We start from the raw sequence: 16942 nt of genomic DNA, 5'->3' as shown, positions 1-16942 counted from the left end.
GGCCTTGTTTAACATAGGTATATTGTACCAGTTGCTGAGGAGCCCTGGTAGAATGTCAATCCTGTTATAGTCTAAACGTTAATATATTTTTTATTAAGAGCACTATCCAAGGGTAAAACTAATGTTCAGGGTTGAATGAATATATCTTTATCGCTTTCAATCCCATAAAACTTTTAAATCCTGTATCACTAATCTTGTCATAGCCTCATTCTGACTAGTATCAAACAACACCCGTACCCCCATCTCTAAAACTTTGCACGTCGTCAAACTAAAAAAAATAAAAAATAAAAAATAATCCATTCATTAAAACTTGTCAAGTTCGTTCATATATTCAATCCGTCCCTAACTCTGTTTCCCTGTACCCATCACGTGCCAATTTAACGATCCGCCAAGCGCGCCACGCAGAGCCCAGGCAAATTAGCCGCCACTTTAAATCAAGCAGATCACACCGGACCTAAACCTCTACTCATCCACATCCCGCTCCTCCCGCAATGCAATACGTTGGAAGAGCAATTGGCTCCGTCTCCACGGCGCTCAGTTCCATCAACCCCTCCACCCTTTCCGGTGCCATCGACATCGTCGTGGTGGAGCATCCCGATGGCTCCCTCTCATGTTCGCCGTTCCACGTGCGCTTCGGCAAGTTCCAGTTGTTACGTCCGTCGCAGAAGAAGATCGATGTGATTGTTAACGGCTCCAAGACGAATTTGCCAATGAAGCTTGGTGATGGTGGCGAGGCCTTCTTCGTGTTCGAGACCGACTCCAACGTGGCTATCCCTGAGAACATGGTGGCGTCACCGGTTTTGTCTGCGGCATCATCGCCGTCATTATCGCCGCAGGGCCTGCCATCTAAAAGCAGCATGAACTTGGAAGAGCCGGATTTGCTCGATTTGGGAGATTCTGCTCGGCCCGTCGGGGACTCCTCTCGCCAGGAGAACCTTTCGGGAGGACTCGGTACTTCCCCTGAGGTGTCGCCAGCAGTCTCGCCCCCGGCATCGCCTCAGCTCAGAACGGACACCTTCATCCCTTCGCCCTTGCACTCCCCCAGGTCGCGCGAGTTCGCTCTCGAGCGTGCCAAAACCCTCTCCGACAAGCTCAAAATCAAAAACATCCCCTCCAAAATCGACGTCAACGGTGACCTTCTCCTCGACATGGACGGCTACAAGCTGAACGCACAGAACATCCAGGACTCGGACGAGCTCATCAGGAACTTGCTCAAGGACGAGTTTGGTCCCGACATTGACATTGAGCTGTTGCTCAGACACGACGACGCTGGCAAGTTGCGCATCAACAACGTTTACGACGAGTACGAGGAGTCCATCAACGCGACACCGCCGCCATCCGTTCCCGAGGACACGGTGCCGAGTAGCTCCTCCCACAACTACTTCAAGACGCTCCGGCTCACCTCAGAGCAGCTTCAGTACCTTCTGTTGAAACCCGGCGAGAACGACATCACGTACTCGGTCAACAAGGGCAAGGCATTCCTCACGTCCAAGCTCTTCTTGTGGAAGTCGAACGTGCCCATCGTGATCTCTGACATCGACGGGACCATCACTAAGAGCGATGCGTTGGGGCACGTGCTCACGATGATCGGCCGTGATTGGACGCACGTTGGTGTTGCGCGGCTCTTCCACGACATCCACCTCAACGGGTACAATGTATTGTACTTGACGGCGCGGTCCTCGGGCCAGGCCGATTCCACGCGCGCGTACCTCAAAACCATCGACCAGGACGGTATCAAGCTTCCGCCAGGGCCCGTGATTCTTTCGCCTGATCGCACGATGGCGGCGTTGCGCCGCGAGGTGATTCTCAAGAAACCCGAGGTGTTCAAGATTTCGTGTCTCCGCGACTTCAAATCATTGTACGACGACACCGCAGTGCGCGCGCCGCCCAGCGCGTTGGACTCGATCCTAGTTGACGACTTTGGCGGCGACACCGAGGCAATGCAAGAAAGCAAAACTCCGTTCTACGCCGGCTTCGGTAACCGAATCACCGATGCGCTCTCGTACCGCACGGTCGGAATCCCCAGCTCGCGCATCTTCACGATCAATCCCAACGGCGAGGTCCATATGGAGTTGCTTGAGTTGGCGGGGTACAAGCTGTCGTACGTGAACATCGGTGAGCTCGTGGATCAGTTTTTCCCGCAGTGCAACACGCTGGACGTCCAGGACGAGCGGTTCTCCGATGTAAACTTCTGGCGCGAGGGACTCCCGGAGTTGAGCGAGTCGAGCGACGACGAGGAGGTTTCGCCGATGAACAACAAGCACACATCTATGAAGCTCAATGCGGATGTGGGGATCCTCCGGCCACAGAGCAGCGGGTCCAGAGTCGCCTCGCCTCTGGCCAAGTCTGCGATGACGTTCTCCGAGACATACACCACTCCCCGGACCGACAACGATGATGACGATGACGATGAAGATGACGAAGACTACGAGGATTTCTCCGATGAAGATGACGATGACTATGAAGAAGAGGAGGAGTACGACGATGATGATGTGTATAATGATGTTTCGGAGTACGATGACGAAGAAGAGGATAAGGACGGCGAAAGCGATTTATTTGAGTCCGTGCATACATTTGACGAGGCAGTTCACAGTGGGGACTCTGTTGTGGCGAAGCGGAACATCCGCGAGGAATTGTTGAAGGTTACGGACGAGAATGAGGGATTCCAAATGGCCAGTGTGTTGAACCTGGGCAAGTTGGAAACGGACGAATGAAAGCAACCCAATGGAAAAGAGTTACCAGGGTTTATTGGTATTTCATCCCTGAAAGTTTTGTAATGAAACTTCATTCAGGATTAAAATGGAACTTTTCCTTTACGAGATGTACGTTCAAAGTATTTGTCTAATGTAAAGATTCCATAGTCGGGCTATTGAGTATGGATTAGTATATAAGCAATAATAGAAACTATGCTTAGCCATGGAACCGTACGATTACAAAAGCAGCAATTTGTTTCTCTTAACTGCTTGTGCTATGGGCACTCCTCATATCGCTCACCTTACAAAATTCTCGTCCTTTGATCTTTACGGACGGTTAATGGATTTACGTTAAAAAAAATACATTCCATCGCCTTTCATGCTTCATAGCTAACAAAAGTCATATAATTCATCCAATGCTGGAATGGTTATCCAAGTCCTTAGAACGTGGTGCGGCCCTTCTTGCCCTTCTTTCCTTTCTTTTTGTTCTTTGGCTTCTTTGCCGGTGATGGCGTGGCTTCTAAGTGGTGGTCAAGCGAGAATGACTGGTCCATGGCACTCTCCAACGTCTGGTTAGCGATCTGATCCACAGCTCCATCGACAACCGCGGTTCCAGCAAGAGGCCCGTCTTGAGAGATTAGCCCGTGGGAAGGAATCACATTTTCGGTTGGGGAAAGCTGCGGAGCCAGGTTACTGGCCGAGGTGGTTTCGACATCAACCGGTGCTTCATCGGAAAGCAAAGTTTTTACAAATAAAGTCTCGACCTCTAGGGCAGAACCAGGGACTACTACTCGAGTTTCCATCTCCTCTCCACCATGTGCTTCGCGACCTTCGCCGCGCTGAGTCTCTCCAGTAAACCCGGAGCTTCTCTCTTCATACAACCGTTCCCTCAACTCTCGTTCCGACTCACTCAAACTCCCATCGCTTCTCTCATCGCCTCTCACTTCACTTCCCTCCATTTTGTAGCTTGGCGGGCTGGAAAGCGGCGAACTCCCCTCCTTCGCTTCAATCCTCTCCTTCGCCTCAGCCCTCGCCTCAGTCCTGACAGGAGACGCCTCGACGTGGGACGGTCCGACGAGCGCGGACGGCCCGAAAAACGTCACTTCTTGCTCGGGATAGTCCGGCGGAAGCTCCGCTCCCTTGGCCAAAACCTCGTCGCCCGTGTTCTTGAGATAAACAGGCGGCGCACCGATAGTGGCACGTGTGGCAAAGCCCCACTTTTTGACGTTCGCTTCAATGAACACAAAGCCCGCGCGCCCTACGTTCACCTGGAGGCGCACGGCGCCGCGCGCGCCCACGCACGGGTACATGTCCACCTGGAGCTCACGTGCAACGTCCATCACCTTGCGCCCGTTGTGGGTGAAAAAGACCGTGCCGGTGCGCGGGAAGAAGCCCACGCCGACAACGTCAGACTGGCGCACCTCCGGGAGAAGACGCACCCCGGAAGCGAACGAATGGTTCACACGTAATGTACCACGCGTTTCATACGCAAGTGAGAAGTTGTGCGCTCCCGGAAGCCGGAACGCCGGGTACGGTGCGGTCGCCAACCCCACGCTCGCGGTGCCGCGCGCAAACTCGAGAAACTTGACCTCAAAGTACACACACTCAGACTCCGGGCGGGTTTTCACCGGAAGCGAATAGTTGAGCAAGGCGGAAGCCGCCTGCGGCGAGTCATGGAAAACCACGTCAGTTTTGTCCACCACGGTGTAGCCGTTAGCGGGGTCGGGCTGGAAATGAAACGCATCGATGCCGCGAAGCCGAATATCCTCAATGGTTTCCGGGTCGTAGCTAGCGCCGATAGGTGCAAGCACCGGTGGGTGCTCTGCGCACCACGCTCGCGCGCGCAAGTAGTCCGCGCGCTCCGTCGGGCTCGCCGCGTGCAAGAACTCGTCCTCTGACTCTTCGCGCGCACGCTCCGCGTCATATTGGCCCGGGATATTGAAGCTCGCATCCAAGACAATGCCCGACTGGCCGCGGAAAAAGATGTAGTACACGGCAAAAACGATGAGCACGACCGTGCCCGCGCCTGCGAGCGCGAGAGAGAAGCCAAGGAGAAAGTCTGCAAGCTCCTCATCAGAGAAGGCAAAGAAAGCATCCATGGTTCAATTAAAAACAAGAGGCCCCAGCTGGTGGTGAGAATGTAAATGTGTATCACAGAAAGCACAGCTTTCATCTGTGGTGACCTAAAGATGAACCACTTGCCTAGTATCGAAATCAGGTCACCACAGGAGAACCGTCACGTGTGCGTCCTTGGGTTGCATATATAGTTGTGCGCGGCTGGTTTGAAAGGGCCGCAGAGGAACAGCGAATTAGGGTGGAGAATTATGGTTGTATTCCTCGGTCTAGCTGGTATTAGATTCCTATTGGTTTGCACCGGAAAGAATTAAATTTAATGGATGCGTAATGTAGACTCTATAACGATGAAGAAGGTATCTTGAAGTCTTGGACAACATGGATTGTAATCCACGGAACGGTAAAGATACCCGTCCAATGCTCTCTACGTCACTGTCTTGGGTCCAGGTTAAAACCTGGCAAAGTTTCAATTCCATCCATAAGGGAAAACTGATTTACCTGACTTTTTAATGCTCAGAAATACTCTTTTTCAGCTATATCCGTGCACGCGATTAGCCTTAACCTGCTCTAGGTTATTTTGCATTAATATGTCTTGTATGTACATCATTCTGAGAGCAGACCAAATGGATGGCAATGAACCCATTACTTAGAGATACTACGCTCGGTTTCTGGGCCCAGAATTTTATAGCGTGTACCGCGTATCTTGGGTATACAACGGCCGTCGTAACCTTGGGACAATACCTGAGTCATTCTGAATTCAACTTGTCGTTCTGAGCTCAATGCCGCTCTGGAAATCCGTCTAGGCCTCGAAACAATTTAATTCTCCGGATCTAGATATCGATCAGCTTAAACCTTTTTTTCACCCAAGGTCTTTTCCCATCCCTCAAGGGCGCTTCCAATACCGGCCAACTCCTTCTCCACCTCGCACGCCATCACATCGCCCAACGCGTCGACTCGTCCACCCAAGCGCTGCAAGATGCGGACCAACGCCGCGCGGTTGCGCATAATCTGCGCGTACAACGTCCACATCTCCTTGGTCTTTGCGGCAAGGATCTCGTAGCGCACACCATGGGTCTCAATAATCTGGAAGTGGTGCGCGATGACGTCGTCACGAAGAAGCAATAGGATCTTGTCGAGCGAGATTTCGTAGCAGCGAATCGTATCGATGAGCTCGTGCCGGTAGCGCTGCTGGACACGCAAGACCTTTGCAAGCCGCGCATTGTCGCGTGAAAGCGCCATGACACGCTGAACCTTTGGACTAGACGTATCGCCTAAAGCCAGGCCAGCTGCCTCGATCTGTGCGAGCTCCTCGGGCGAGAGCGGCACCGTGTCGAGCAGAAACTTTGTCTGGAAAAACCCCGCCATATAGTCGTCTTCTGTCCCTCTCTCACTATCTAGCACCAAAGCGCTCTCCACAATGCTGGATTTCAACTTCGAGGTCTCCACGACCTCGCTGTTTAGCTGCTGGATGAGCTCCGTGAGCGATCGGAGGTTCTCCGTCTGGAGCAAGTAGTTGGGCGTGGACATTGCCTGTATGGCATGTTGTGGGACCGGGGGCATTTTAAATGACGGGGTAGTGGATCAGCTTTGGGAAGAAAAATAGGCGTTTTATTGTGAGATAAGCCGGTGGGCAATGAGCTTAAGTTGTATTTGTAGCGCCAACCGATCCGCCTTGATAGTGCGCGCCGCATGGACATGTTTCCGTGTGACGTTGTACGGAGTAATAGGTTCACCACCCTGGGATCCTCACCACCAGTACCCTTACCGGGTTAGTCCAAGGTAACCACTCGCTTAGACTATACCGTGGAAAATACAACTAGAGTCTACAGGTCGGGTATAATATATAGCATAATATGAGAATAAGAGACAGAGCAAAACGCCTCTACACCTTGGTAGGGTCGCGCTTCTGGAACTTCAAGATCAAGTCATCCTTCGGGAAGATGGTGGCAAAGACCTTGATCTCCTCAGACAACGGCGTGACCTCGTGCTGCAACTCGGCCTCCAACAAGAACTTGCCCAACATGAAAGTGAACAACATCATGACATAGGTCTGGCCGAGACACACGTGCGGCCCGGTGCCAAACACCAACCAGTTTTTGCGGGCTTCCGACGGATTCGTAGTCGAGCCGGTCGGATCTTGCATGAATCTGTCGGGGTTATACTCGTCCGGGTTGGTGTAGATTTCCGGGTCGTGCAATGCCGGGTACAAGGTCGGCACCACCATAGAGCCCTTAGGCAAGGAGTAGGAGTCGGTAACCGGGAACTTTTTCTTCACGACATATGGCACCATGAGGACGGGTGGGCGGTAGCGAAGGGACTCCTTCACGCACGCGTTGGTGTACGCCATCTCCTCAATCAAGTCCAAGGTGACTGGGGTAGACAAGTCGTTGTTGCGGACACGCAACTGCTCCTCCCTGATCTTGGTGGCAATCTCCGGACGGTCGGCGATGATCTGGAACAACCAACAGGCGAGCGAGGAAGAGGCATCCTGTGAGGCAAACAAGAAGGTGAAGATGGCTTCGGAGATTTCGCGGTTGGAAAAGTCTCTGATCAAAAGCTTAGCTTCCGTGGAGGTGGCATCACCGGCCGCCTCCTTCTTGCGGGCAATGACCATCGACTCAATCCACTCGTCCATTACACAGATCGGCGCGCCGCCGCCGGCGATGTGCTCCTTCGATTTGGCGGCACAGCCCTCGAAGATCTTCATGGTTTCGTCCGCAATTTTCTTCCCGTACCAGGTCTTGGTGAAGGGCAAGATAATAGGAAAGTTCACTAGCTCCAACGCGGCGGTCACCTTGTAATAGTTATCCGCGACAAGCTTGATCTGCTCCTCGGAGATGTACTCGCCGCAGAAGGTGCGGAGCGAGATGGCACACAAGAACTCCCGGAAGTGGGGGAAGAACTGGGTGGCGCCCTCAGTCTCACCCATGGCCAAAAACTTTTTTAAATACGCGTCGACAATCTTTTCCTGCGCTGGGAAGTAGATCTGGAGCGCCTGCTTGGTGAAGAGCGGGTTCAAGCCCTTACGGTAGTCCCCATGGGCCTTGCCGTCCAAAAACACCCAGTTCGACGGTCTCAAGATCTTGACCGCAACATCCACCACGCACGGCTTCACAAATGCCGGAGAACTGAAGATCTTACGGGAAAGGTCGCGAGTGGAGGCGATGACTACGAACTTGTGGAACACAGACACGCACGATAACGGACCAGAGTCCCATTTGGCCTTGTACTCCTCGAACTTTGGATCGAGCGACTCCATGAACGGCCCGATGATCGGGTACCACTTCCACGTGGACCCCGCGATGTTGCCCTTGTTCATTTTGTACACAAGCTGGTCGTACGCAAGCACGACCGCGAGAAAGGTGACAACCACCTTGAACCACCACACAGAAGCGGAGGCTTCGGCCACAGCAACACCAGCGACACCAGCGACACCAGCAACACCAGAGGCGTTAAATGATTGGTAGGTGTCCATGACGATGTTTATTGAAAAAGCGAAAGGAAGCAAGAGTAAAAATAGCGTTGATATAAAAAAAATAGAGGAGTGTTGATTTTTCGCCGTACTGAGTTTTTGCCGTGATTTCTTTTGCTCGTATAGCTGCAGGCCTTAGTAATACTCGTATAGCAGGTTGGATTGTGTCGGAACGGCAGGCGGAGGAAAATGTGCCGGGATAAAGCACGTCGTATGCAGGGAAAGGGCAAAGAAGTGCTACCGCGCACGGAATGGGACTTGGTCAAAAATGTACTCCGGCTAAGCAGACAAAGTGGAATGATAAGTAGCTATCCGAGACACTTGGCAGCCTGGGCGGAGGGATATACACTTTTGCCGGGTAGTAACTGGAAAGGGTGCTCGTATTTCACAGAAGATGGATTTTCTAGTAATGGCCATACTTTGTCCGTGTGCTTTGATTTTCTGTCGCTGGATTGGTTCAAGTTGTGTAGATTAGGCTGGAACTAACGATAAACTCTAGCGATAGATTGAGACTGGGAGTAATGGTGTGAAAATGGTACTAAATAGTCCTTTGGTGAGCGTTGGAGTTATTACGACAGGTGAAATGGGACCATTTTTCGTGAATTAAGGTTCCTGTCTGTTGAAAATAAGATACACGAGAGCAATGGGTGCTGGAGGCCTGTTAATGTAAATGACACTTTGTCCACCGTGAGACCCCAGCATTTTTTCCTCGGTTTTTTTGTGGATGTCTAATAAGTATGACATGTGCGTCACCATAGCCCCTTTTGTAGAATTCAACAGACATGATGTCATTTTTGTATCTCGTGTTAGATATCTGTACCCTTGCTGATATGGCCGTTGGGGTTTGTGAAGCAGGGTCTCGGCTTGCACAAACACAACACTGATGCTCGTGGTTTAGGGCAGACCTTTTCGTAGAGTGGATCTTAACCAGTCTTTGATCAAGCTATGGGCTACTAATGTAGATTGGCTGGTAAATCATCATTTAGACGTCATCAGCGTGTAACCTTTCGCTACTTGCTGCAATAATCATGTAGTTTTGTTCATGTCAGTCACATCACCCAAAATTAACCCTTACACATTTTATTTCTAATAGAGAAGGGGTCTATTTTTAAACCACCTCCACAACTTGGCATAGGATTGTGTCACGTGGTGTACTTATAAGCGCTATATATCACGTGATGATGACACACGACTTGAACAACAAATCTCAACCCCACGCAGCTGGCGTTAAAAGAGGTGAGGCCTAGAACACCACTAACCACTCCAGGTCCTACACAGCAAAAATGCAAATCAAAGTCAAGGTGCGCCAAACCTTACAATTCACTACCTTTGCGGAGTACTAACGCCTTTAGACCTTAACCGGCAGAGAAATCGAGCTCGATGTCGAGCCATCAGACAAGATCATCCGTATTAAGGAGCTCATGGAGGAAAAGGAGGGGATTCCACCCCCACAGCAACGTCTTATCTTCCAGGGAAAGCAGTTGTCTGATGAAAACACCGTTGGTGCCAGCAAAGTTGACGCTGGTGCCGTGTTGCACTTGGTGTTGACCTTGAGAGGGGGCAATTAAGGCTGCTAAAACTGGGTCTCGGACCAGGATCGTGTATAATAATGAATAAGGTGGTTCCCACTATGTCCTCTGGCCGCACAGATTGTTGCCAAGTGTAGATAATGGACATTTTTGGATCTGGAAGTATGGGAATAGTGCCCAGGATTTGCCGTTCACTCGACTGCTTATAGACGCATCTACAAGTTTTGGGGATATCCGTATATGTAGTTTTAGGAAAGAGGCACTGTTATTGAGTTCACCTCCCAAAGATCTTTGCTTCTGGTTAACCACCCCCCCAAGGCAGCTCTAACTGCGACGCGATGCTATAAGCTGGGTTCGCCCGAGGTATTCATATTTATCCTTTTGATTACACGAAAGCGAGTTTCTTTTGGCCAGGCTTTTACTTTTAGCGAGTTTCAAGAGAGCAGTCCTATATCCCGCCGAATATCGCTAAAATGGCAACCTGGACTGGCCCCGCTCCACCTTTTTCTTCCCCTTTATCGTCTTCTTCCTTTTCTTAGAGTCCGCCTGAGACTGTTCCATCTGGGTTGCTTCCACCTCAAACTCAGCATCCATTTGTCTCGCCACATCCATCGCAAAGTGATAGTCGAGGTGTTCAGCCATGTCTTCTTCGACCAAGGAGTTGCACTGGTCGCAGTACTTGGGATTCTCCTCAAGCGAGGCACTTCCTTCCCGAGAACTCGGCACCACAATCCTTTCCTCCTTGGAGCTTGGTACCAGCATCGGCTGTCTCAGAGAATGCTTCATCGATAACGATTGCATGATATCAACAGAACTGGTCAGCCGTTTCTGTGACTTGTAAGCCAAAGCTTCTCTCTTTTCCTCGGGGGTCGAGATGATCTCTTCTTGGATAACCAGCTTCTTCAAAAAGCCATCAATCAGGCGGATTCCCTCGTTCTCGCCCATTTTTAAGCTCCCAAGAGAGATTCCCAAGTTGATACACGGCCACATGGGCCTCCCGGTGTTCAAGGACTCCCATTGAAGCTCCAACTGTCTGAGTAGATCCATGCCCTTGTCAAATGCCACCTCGCGAAGCTCCTCCAAAGCCAAGATGCGCGGAATGGTGGCTTGTCTGGTAATAGACGCGCTGCCCCCCTCGGTCAAATACCGAATGGTGATCTTCGTGGGTCGTGGTCTAGCAACCCTCTGGCGTTTGGCCTGGATCGCCATGTCTTCCACGGTTGTCTCCTCTTCGTCCGTCTCTCTTATACGGTTGACGATATCTGCCACGAATACCTTCATCCACCCCAGCATGTCGTCCAAGCTCCTCACCTGGAACGGTTTCCGGAAGTTTTTGGACGAAAGATACGTCTGAACCGAGGTTGCAGAGTTCGTGGAGGCAGCGGGCACCGGAACTCGGAGCTGGCCGCGAACCAAATCGTACACCTTTGGGGCAGAGTCGCCAAGGCCGGTGATGGCTAAGCGTTTACGGACCATCTCTACCGTGGGATACACGTCTCTGATATAGGTCAATGACAGAACCTGGCCCAAGGGGTCCCCTAGCACCCGTGCAACCTCTTTTCCGATTTTACCGCCGAATCCGGTCACGTCGTGCATCTCATACATGTCGAGAAAGCGGTGAAGAGGGGGCCCCTCGCGAATAAGCGTCTGGTTATTGGGCTTTGTATGTGCAGAAGCAAGCTTGGACACCGTGCGACAGGGCGCAATTCCGCAGGAAGTGGTGTAGCCGAGCTCAAAGTGGATTGTGGTGCGAATTTCCAAGGTGATCTGGGAGGCAACAAGAAGGAGGATATCACACCACGAGCGAATGGCAATGGATGGCGGCTTGGGAGAGGAAGCTTGAGAGATGGGCAAAGGGGCTACATTTGTAGTATGCTTCATGGTGCTATGATCGGGACTAGAAACCAGTGGGAGCTGCTCTGGGGCCAATTTTGGGTCAAACCCATAGCCCGGTGTGGAACTGATATTTGTTGAATCAGAATTTTCAGTAATCCTGTCATCCTTTCCTTCTTCTTCGAAGCTAGGGATAACTACCCCTGCCCATTGTAACACCTCGGGGAGTCTTTCCGGGATCTCTGGCAACGGTTCATCGCCTTCGCCGTCTGTCAACTCGGGAAACAATTCACAGGCCCGTTTGTAGACTAGTCGGCCTAGGTCGAGGTATACCTCGTCCATACTGGCTTTCTCCACCGAATCGCACAAGCTCTTAAAGATACGCATCATCTTTCGGCTCTCTCTACGATAAGGATCCAACGCGACCTTGTTCGTCGCTGTTGATGGATGTTTTCCGGTTGCGCCAGTTGCTTCGTGTGCGTAGGACCACTCGACCTCGCCCTTCTTGTACACCGCTGTATGTGCTCCTATAATATGTGGGCATTTCTCCTTGGCCTGCGCGAAGGTGTCCAATCGGTCGATCCCAAAGTTTCGTGCTGCGTAGGACACGGCAATGAGGGAGCCCCATTGAACGCACACGACGGGGTCTTTGTCGGTGTACCCGAGGCGCACCTGTTCCACTTGAGCATAGAAGGCGTTGACATCAATGTGCGCTATCTGCGAGAGCGGCGAGAGGTGCAGGCACCGAGGGTTGTTTAAATCATGGAAGTTCTTGTAGGTAAAGGCCGCAGGGACAGCTGCCGTGGGTAGCGATTTGCCTCCCGATTGTAGACGTCTTTGGAATTCACCCAGAGATACGGCAGTCGTGGACATAACCACTGTAGATTAGGCTCAGTGATGCGAATAATAGAGGGTATATCCGAAATGGTGTTTTGGTGGGGTTTTACTCAAAGACACTGGGTTAAAATTGAAGGTTGGCGCAGGATATGTCAAAAGGTACGACTCAAATATTTACGACCCGGTGCGTAATAACAGCACTGGTGTAATGATTTTCTTTCAGCCGAGCTTTGCACCTGCCATGAACGCTAATATGTTGTAATTGCTATACATTTGTATGATTGCTATATGTTTGTATGATTGCTCATTCTGCGGTATATATATAAGGAAACAGATAGAGATCGATACATTTATGTATTTGCATTCATACTAAATTAATGATATTATTTTAAAATCTGAATAATAGCTATTATTTAAATACTTACCGATGAATTTAATACAACCACGATTAATGCTTATTAAGATCTCAAGCATATATAAACCGTCAGGGATAGTCCTCCATACAGATATATCCACAGAGAGCATTTATTAGAACAATTTATGCTATATGTACGATAAAAGTTGTTACTGTACACCAGCACTTTTGGATGTATGTAAACATTGAAAACTAAAAAGGTTAGCGCCCGAGCACAGATCAACAACCAAAAACCTTGAGCTCTTTTATTCAAAGATAAACCCAAAGCATCGATGTTTCGTTTGTTGTGGAGGGAATATTGGAAGGAGAAAAAATACAAAAAGAATGCTCCACGGGAGGGTCGAACTCTCGACCTTCAGATAATTCCTACTTGGGTTACCCCTAGTATGAGACTGACGCTCTGCCAACTGAGCTAGTGAAGCACTTCTATGTCTGTGTCAGAGTTAGAGAGACTCTCATTGAGACTGTGAGAATGACCACGTGAGACGACCAGGAAGCTTTTATCAATAGTTATCGGAACAGATTCCCCTAGGGCGAGTTTAGCAAGTGCACATCTGACAGTCTGCGCGAGAGAATGACATGGTTACGGAGTTTGTCATTTTTATACATAAGTGTGGATTGCTATTTTATATAGTTTTTGTTTTAGTTAGAAAAATGGCCTTTATTTTGGAGATTCTAAGCGAACCATTAGAATCTCTCTCGGTTGGCAGTTACTAGTAAACCACGGAAACAGTCATGGGATATTGATTAGAATGACAAGCTAGAAAAGCCAGACAGGCCCTGATGGAACACTGACAGTCTGTAGATGAACCGGATCAAGTCCCACAAAGAGTACACCTGGAATATACCATTCTCAGTTTGCAGACGGTGGTCAAACTGTTATACGTTCTCAGAGATGTACTCAGGGTAGATATAATTAGTCAGTTATTACAGAGATAGTATATACTGTTTAGGCTCAAATAAAAAGAGGCATGTCTAATGAACAACCTTCTAGATTGGACCTACCCTACTTACCAGCAAGTTAAATCTCAAGCAACTGGTTTAATATTTATGTTAACATCCAAACAGGCTCCTGTTCCGCCTCGTGTTTTCTCAAGTAATGACAAATTTAATCCATTTTAATGCTCGCCCACCGGTAATATACACTTAAACAACCCTAACGCTTCTTATTCTTCTTCTTCTTGGTCTTTGGCGCCGTTGCCTCTACGACTGGGGTGGTTTCCTTCGGCTCAGCCATTACCACGTCCGGCACCTCCTCCTTAAACACGACATTGGTCATAATGCTGGCGATCCCTCTTTCCTGCACAATATAAGTATTGATCTTAGCCTTTTTTTCCTTCTTGGAGAGCATTTCCTCGTCCGCACCGCCCAAACTGGCGCTCTTGTGGTTCTTCGTCAACTGCACGCCTCGTGGGCCGAGCAAGGTCAAGACACGCGACAACTCCTTCGCCTTGGACAATTTGATGCGGTAGCAGACACCGCTAGTTGGGTCGTAGGTTTTTACCGCGACAAAAGAGGTGGCTTTCTTAGAGACCTTGTCTGTGGGCGCTGGGGCCGTCTTGGCCTTCTTAGCCTGGGAGCCATAGGTGATGGACACGGTGGAAGCGGGGCGCGCGTCCATAAGTCTGCACGATCTTTCAATAAAGATGTCGAGGGAGGTGACGTTCGGCATGATGTATTAAGATGGAGAGTAAATTCCCTTTTGCCCACTGAGGCATTGTGGCTTTGAACCTCTGATTTTCAGCACCGTGATAGTCGATCTGGGCGGTGTGCAAGGCACGACCGAAACGCACAGGGAGACTTGGTGTATTCTCCAGAACCAACCAGGAAAATCATCCACCAACGGCTAAACAGAAGGAGGGGTATACTGGGCGGAGATTGAAAAGAAGGAAAAAGAAAGGGGTTCTTAGCAGGATCAAATTGCTGATCCCCGTGTTATTGGTACTATGCTTTAGCCTACTGGACTAAGAATTAGAGGTTTGAAAAAGGGCATGTTTCCAGTTTGAGAGAGGACGGCCTATAGTTCAGATATTGTCAAACCAAAAGCAGGCCGTGAGAGAGAAATCCAACTGAATTCCCGGAGACTTGATGATTGGATTTGAGCCACCTAAAAACGCCAGATTGGCGGTCATTTTAGGTAGTTGCTACTCCCTCTAAATATATCGGGGTTTCACCCGGATCACCTTGAGATTTAGTAGGAACACCCAGCATCAAAGCTATTGACTTTGATGCTTAAGGTCTAATATTAACCAATAAAAATATGACCTCTAGTCGGTAGAGAGTGGATTCGGAGTGCCCTTGTTATAGAACCCTCGTGCGTCTGATGGCTGGTATCATGCATAATAGCTCATTGTATCACTGTCACCAAAGGTTATTCAACGAAAATTCCAACAAAGGGACATAGGAAATTCCAGGGTCTTTCTTAACAGACCTGGAGGGCATGTATATGAATTTTGGCAAGGAATAGTTGACTTATACAGCTAACTTATGCATGTAATTATGACTCCTGGATGTGTAGAGCAGAGTACCAAGCCAAAAAGCAGTCATCACTTACCGTTCACGATCGACCCCTCACAAAGCAGTCCTGCTATCAATTAAAGGAACTAAAATGGAAAACCACTTCAGCCGAAGAATTCGAATCCCTGCTTCGCCAATGGAAGGGATCTACGGGCCCTTGTTGACCTGGGTAAAAGCGCGCACACGATTACTGCTCCTTCGTGTCCATCGGAATCGTTAATATAATTAAAACCACTTTAAATCTAAGCTATAACTTCGAATAATATTCAATGTTCACGCCGTCTCGGGCTGAGTTACCGTCAATCATACTTGACGTGACTTTCGCGTACCCCTTCCCTCAATCCGCTCGCGGATTTCGGACATCCCCTAGAATGCGTGTGATCAGACGGAAGCTGTCGGATCGAGAACAGCCCGGAACGCTATATAAACCCCACAATTCCTAAACCTGGGGCTTTCGCTCAAACTCCCAACCAATATGCCGTTAAACGTTACCGAATATCCCTCCCCCTACTACTCCTACACTGTGACCAGCATTGAGGCCCACTTCCCGCGCAAGCCGGGCTCCACCATTCTTCCCACTGACCGCTTACAGGTCGCATATGCGAAGTACGTGCCACGCAGCAGCTCAGACGACCCCAGAACCACCTTGAACTTGATCTTTACACACGGAACTGGGATGAATAAAAGCGTGTGGCGCCACCATATCGACCAGCTCTATGAGTTGTCCCACGCCCCGACCTCCACCTTGCCGTGGAAGTTGGGAAAGGTGCTTGCGATGGACTACGTCAACCACGGAGACTCCTGCGTGTTGAACAAACACAAGATGGGCCACAAGTATTACTGGGGTGACACGGGTAAAGACGTGATCAAGATTTTGAAGCACGAGGCCGTCAAAAACACTGCAGACAGTCGAACCATCGGAATTGGCCACTCCGTCGGCGGACACGGGATGCTCTACGCCGGGTTTTTGGAGCCCGTCATGTTTGATTCCATCATTGCGGTCGATCCGATGTTTTTCACCTTCCACAAGTTTGCATTGGACCGCCCGGACGACTGGGAAAAGCACCGCCGGATCCACAAGGCTATCGAAAAGAATGTGCGGGACCTGTTTGCCAACGAGGAGGAGTGCTTCCGATGGTTCAGGACGGTGCCGTTTTATACCAAGTTCCATCCCAAGGTGTTGGACTACTTTGTAAATGACGAGGTTATCTACAACGCCGACGGAACCATGAGCGGAAAATCGACAACCAAGCAGCAGGTGGTGGCCTACACGTCGAAAGATGTGTCGACTGTGGAGGGTTGTGCGATTTTGCCATTTGTGACCGTCCCGGTATTGCACTTGATTGGGTCCAATTTCTCTCTGAGTTTTCCCAAGGAAGGAACGGACTTTATCCGGTCCACGATTCCCGACTGTACCGGGGCGACAGTGCCAGATGCAGGGCACATGGTGCACTGTGAGAGGTTTGAAGAGACTATAGCGATTATGGTGAATTGGCTTTCCAAGAGATCCAAGGCGATCTACGGTAACACGTTTAAGGCGGATGCGGGACTTGAGGAGAGGGAAGAGGCTTTT

General features: G+C 50.0%; 9 protein-coding genes and 1 non-coding gene across 10 annotated transcripts; 4 read left to right on the top strand and 6 right to left on the bottom strand.

Moving 5' to 3' along the window:
- Positions 1–491: 491 nt before the first annotated feature.
- SMP2 (phosphatidate phosphatase) lies at positions 492–2231 on the top strand (the record flags this gene model as incomplete). Its single annotated transcript, XM_019131209.1, has 2 exons — positions 492–908; positions 1002–2231. Coding segments are annotated over 2 exons (1647 nt in total), but the record flags the coding sequence as incomplete, so codon positions are not given.
- A 787-nt stretch (positions 2232–3018) lies between these two features.
- BABINDRAFT_160708 (uncharacterized protein) lies at positions 3019–4882 on the bottom strand. The gene has a single exon (XM_019128398.1). It carries the CDS (start codon positions 4790–4792, stop codon positions 3134–3136), a length of 1659 nt encoding a protein of 552 aa, XP_018986679.1. The 5' UTR covers positions 4793–4882; the 3' UTR covers positions 3019–3133.
- Positions 4883–5612: 730 nt separating this feature from the next.
- On the bottom strand, positions 5613–6293 carry BABINDRAFT_7153 (uncharacterized protein; the record flags this gene model as incomplete). Its single annotated transcript, XM_019132573.1, has 1 exon — positions 5613–6293. The coding sequence occupies one exon, from the start codon at positions 6291–6293 to the stop codon at positions 5613–5615; it is 681 nt and encodes a 226-aa protein (XP_018986678.1).
- A 355-nt stretch (positions 6294–6648) lies between these two features.
- Positions 6649–8241, bottom strand: ERG5 (C-22 sterol desaturase; the record flags this gene model as incomplete). The annotated part of the gene is made up of 1 exon (XM_019131667.1): positions 6649–8241. The coding sequence occupies one exon, from the start codon at positions 8239–8241 to the stop codon at positions 6649–6651; it is 1593 nt and encodes a 530-aa protein (XP_018986677.1).
- Positions 8242–9521: 1280 nt separating this feature from the next.
- Positions 9522–9806, top strand: RUB1 (NEDD8 family protein; the record flags this gene model as incomplete). The annotated part of the gene is made up of 2 exons (XM_019132572.1): positions 9522–9539; positions 9591–9806. 2 exons carry the CDS (start codon positions 9522–9524, stop codon positions 9804–9806), a joined length of 234 nt encoding a protein of 77 aa, XP_018986676.1.
- Positions 9807–10235: 429 nt separating this feature from the next.
- Positions 10236–12473, bottom strand: RAD32 (DNA-directed DNA polymerase eta; the record flags this gene model as incomplete). Its single annotated transcript, XM_019132571.1, has 1 exon — positions 10236–12473. The coding sequence occupies one exon, from the start codon at positions 12471–12473 to the stop codon at positions 10236–10238; it is 2238 nt and encodes a 745-aa protein (XP_018986675.1).
- A 704-nt stretch (positions 12474–13177) lies between these two features.
- BABINDRAFT_t119 lies at positions 13178–13274 on the bottom strand. Its single transcript has one exon. It is a non-coding gene; the product is annotated as a tRNA-Met (tRNA).
- Positions 13275–13771: 497 nt separating this feature from the next.
- Positions 13772–14703, bottom strand: BABINDRAFT_160705 (signal recognition particle subunit; the record flags this gene model as incomplete). The annotated part of the gene is made up of 1 exon (XM_019128397.1): positions 13772–14703. A coding segment is annotated over exon 1 (350 nt), but the record flags the coding sequence as incomplete, so codon positions are not given.
- A 560-nt stretch (positions 14704–15263) lies between these two features.
- On the top strand, positions 15264–15593 carry BABINDRAFT_160703 (uncharacterized protein). The gene has a single exon (XM_019128396.1). It carries the CDS (start codon positions 15363–15365, stop codon positions 15531–15533), a length of 171 nt encoding a protein of 56 aa, XP_018986673.1. The 5' UTR covers positions 15264–15362; the 3' UTR covers positions 15534–15593.
- Positions 15594–15907: 314 nt separating this feature from the next.
- Positions 15908–16876, top strand: BABINDRAFT_27961 (alpha/beta fold hydrolase; the record flags this gene model as incomplete). Its single annotated transcript, XM_019131415.1, has 1 exon — positions 15908–16876. A coding segment is annotated over one exon (969 nt), but the record flags the coding sequence as incomplete, so codon positions are not given.
- Between the last annotated feature and the right edge of the window lie 66 nt (positions 16877–16942).

Source organism: Babjeviella inositovora, assembly GCF_001661335.1.
Source record: "Babjeviella inositovora NRRL Y-12698 unplaced genomic scaffold BABINscaffold_3, whole genome shotgun sequence".
Taxonomy (NCBI): Eukaryota; Fungi; Ascomycota; class Pichiomycetes; order Serinales; genus Babjeviella; species Babjeviella inositovora.
The sequence above is the reverse complement of the archived record's forward strand: the minus strand, read 5'-3'. Positions and strand labels throughout refer to the sequence as shown.

Excerpts from the sequence above, each read along its gene's own strand:
- BABINDRAFT_160708 (XM_019128398.1), bottom strand. The coding sequence starts at position 4,792 with ATGGATGCTTTCTTTGCCTTCTCTGATGAGGAGCTTGCAGACTTTCTC.
- BABINDRAFT_160703 (XM_019128396.1), top strand. The coding sequence starts at position 15,363 with ATGTGTAGAGCAGAGTACCAAGCCAAAAAGCAGTCATCACTTACCGTT.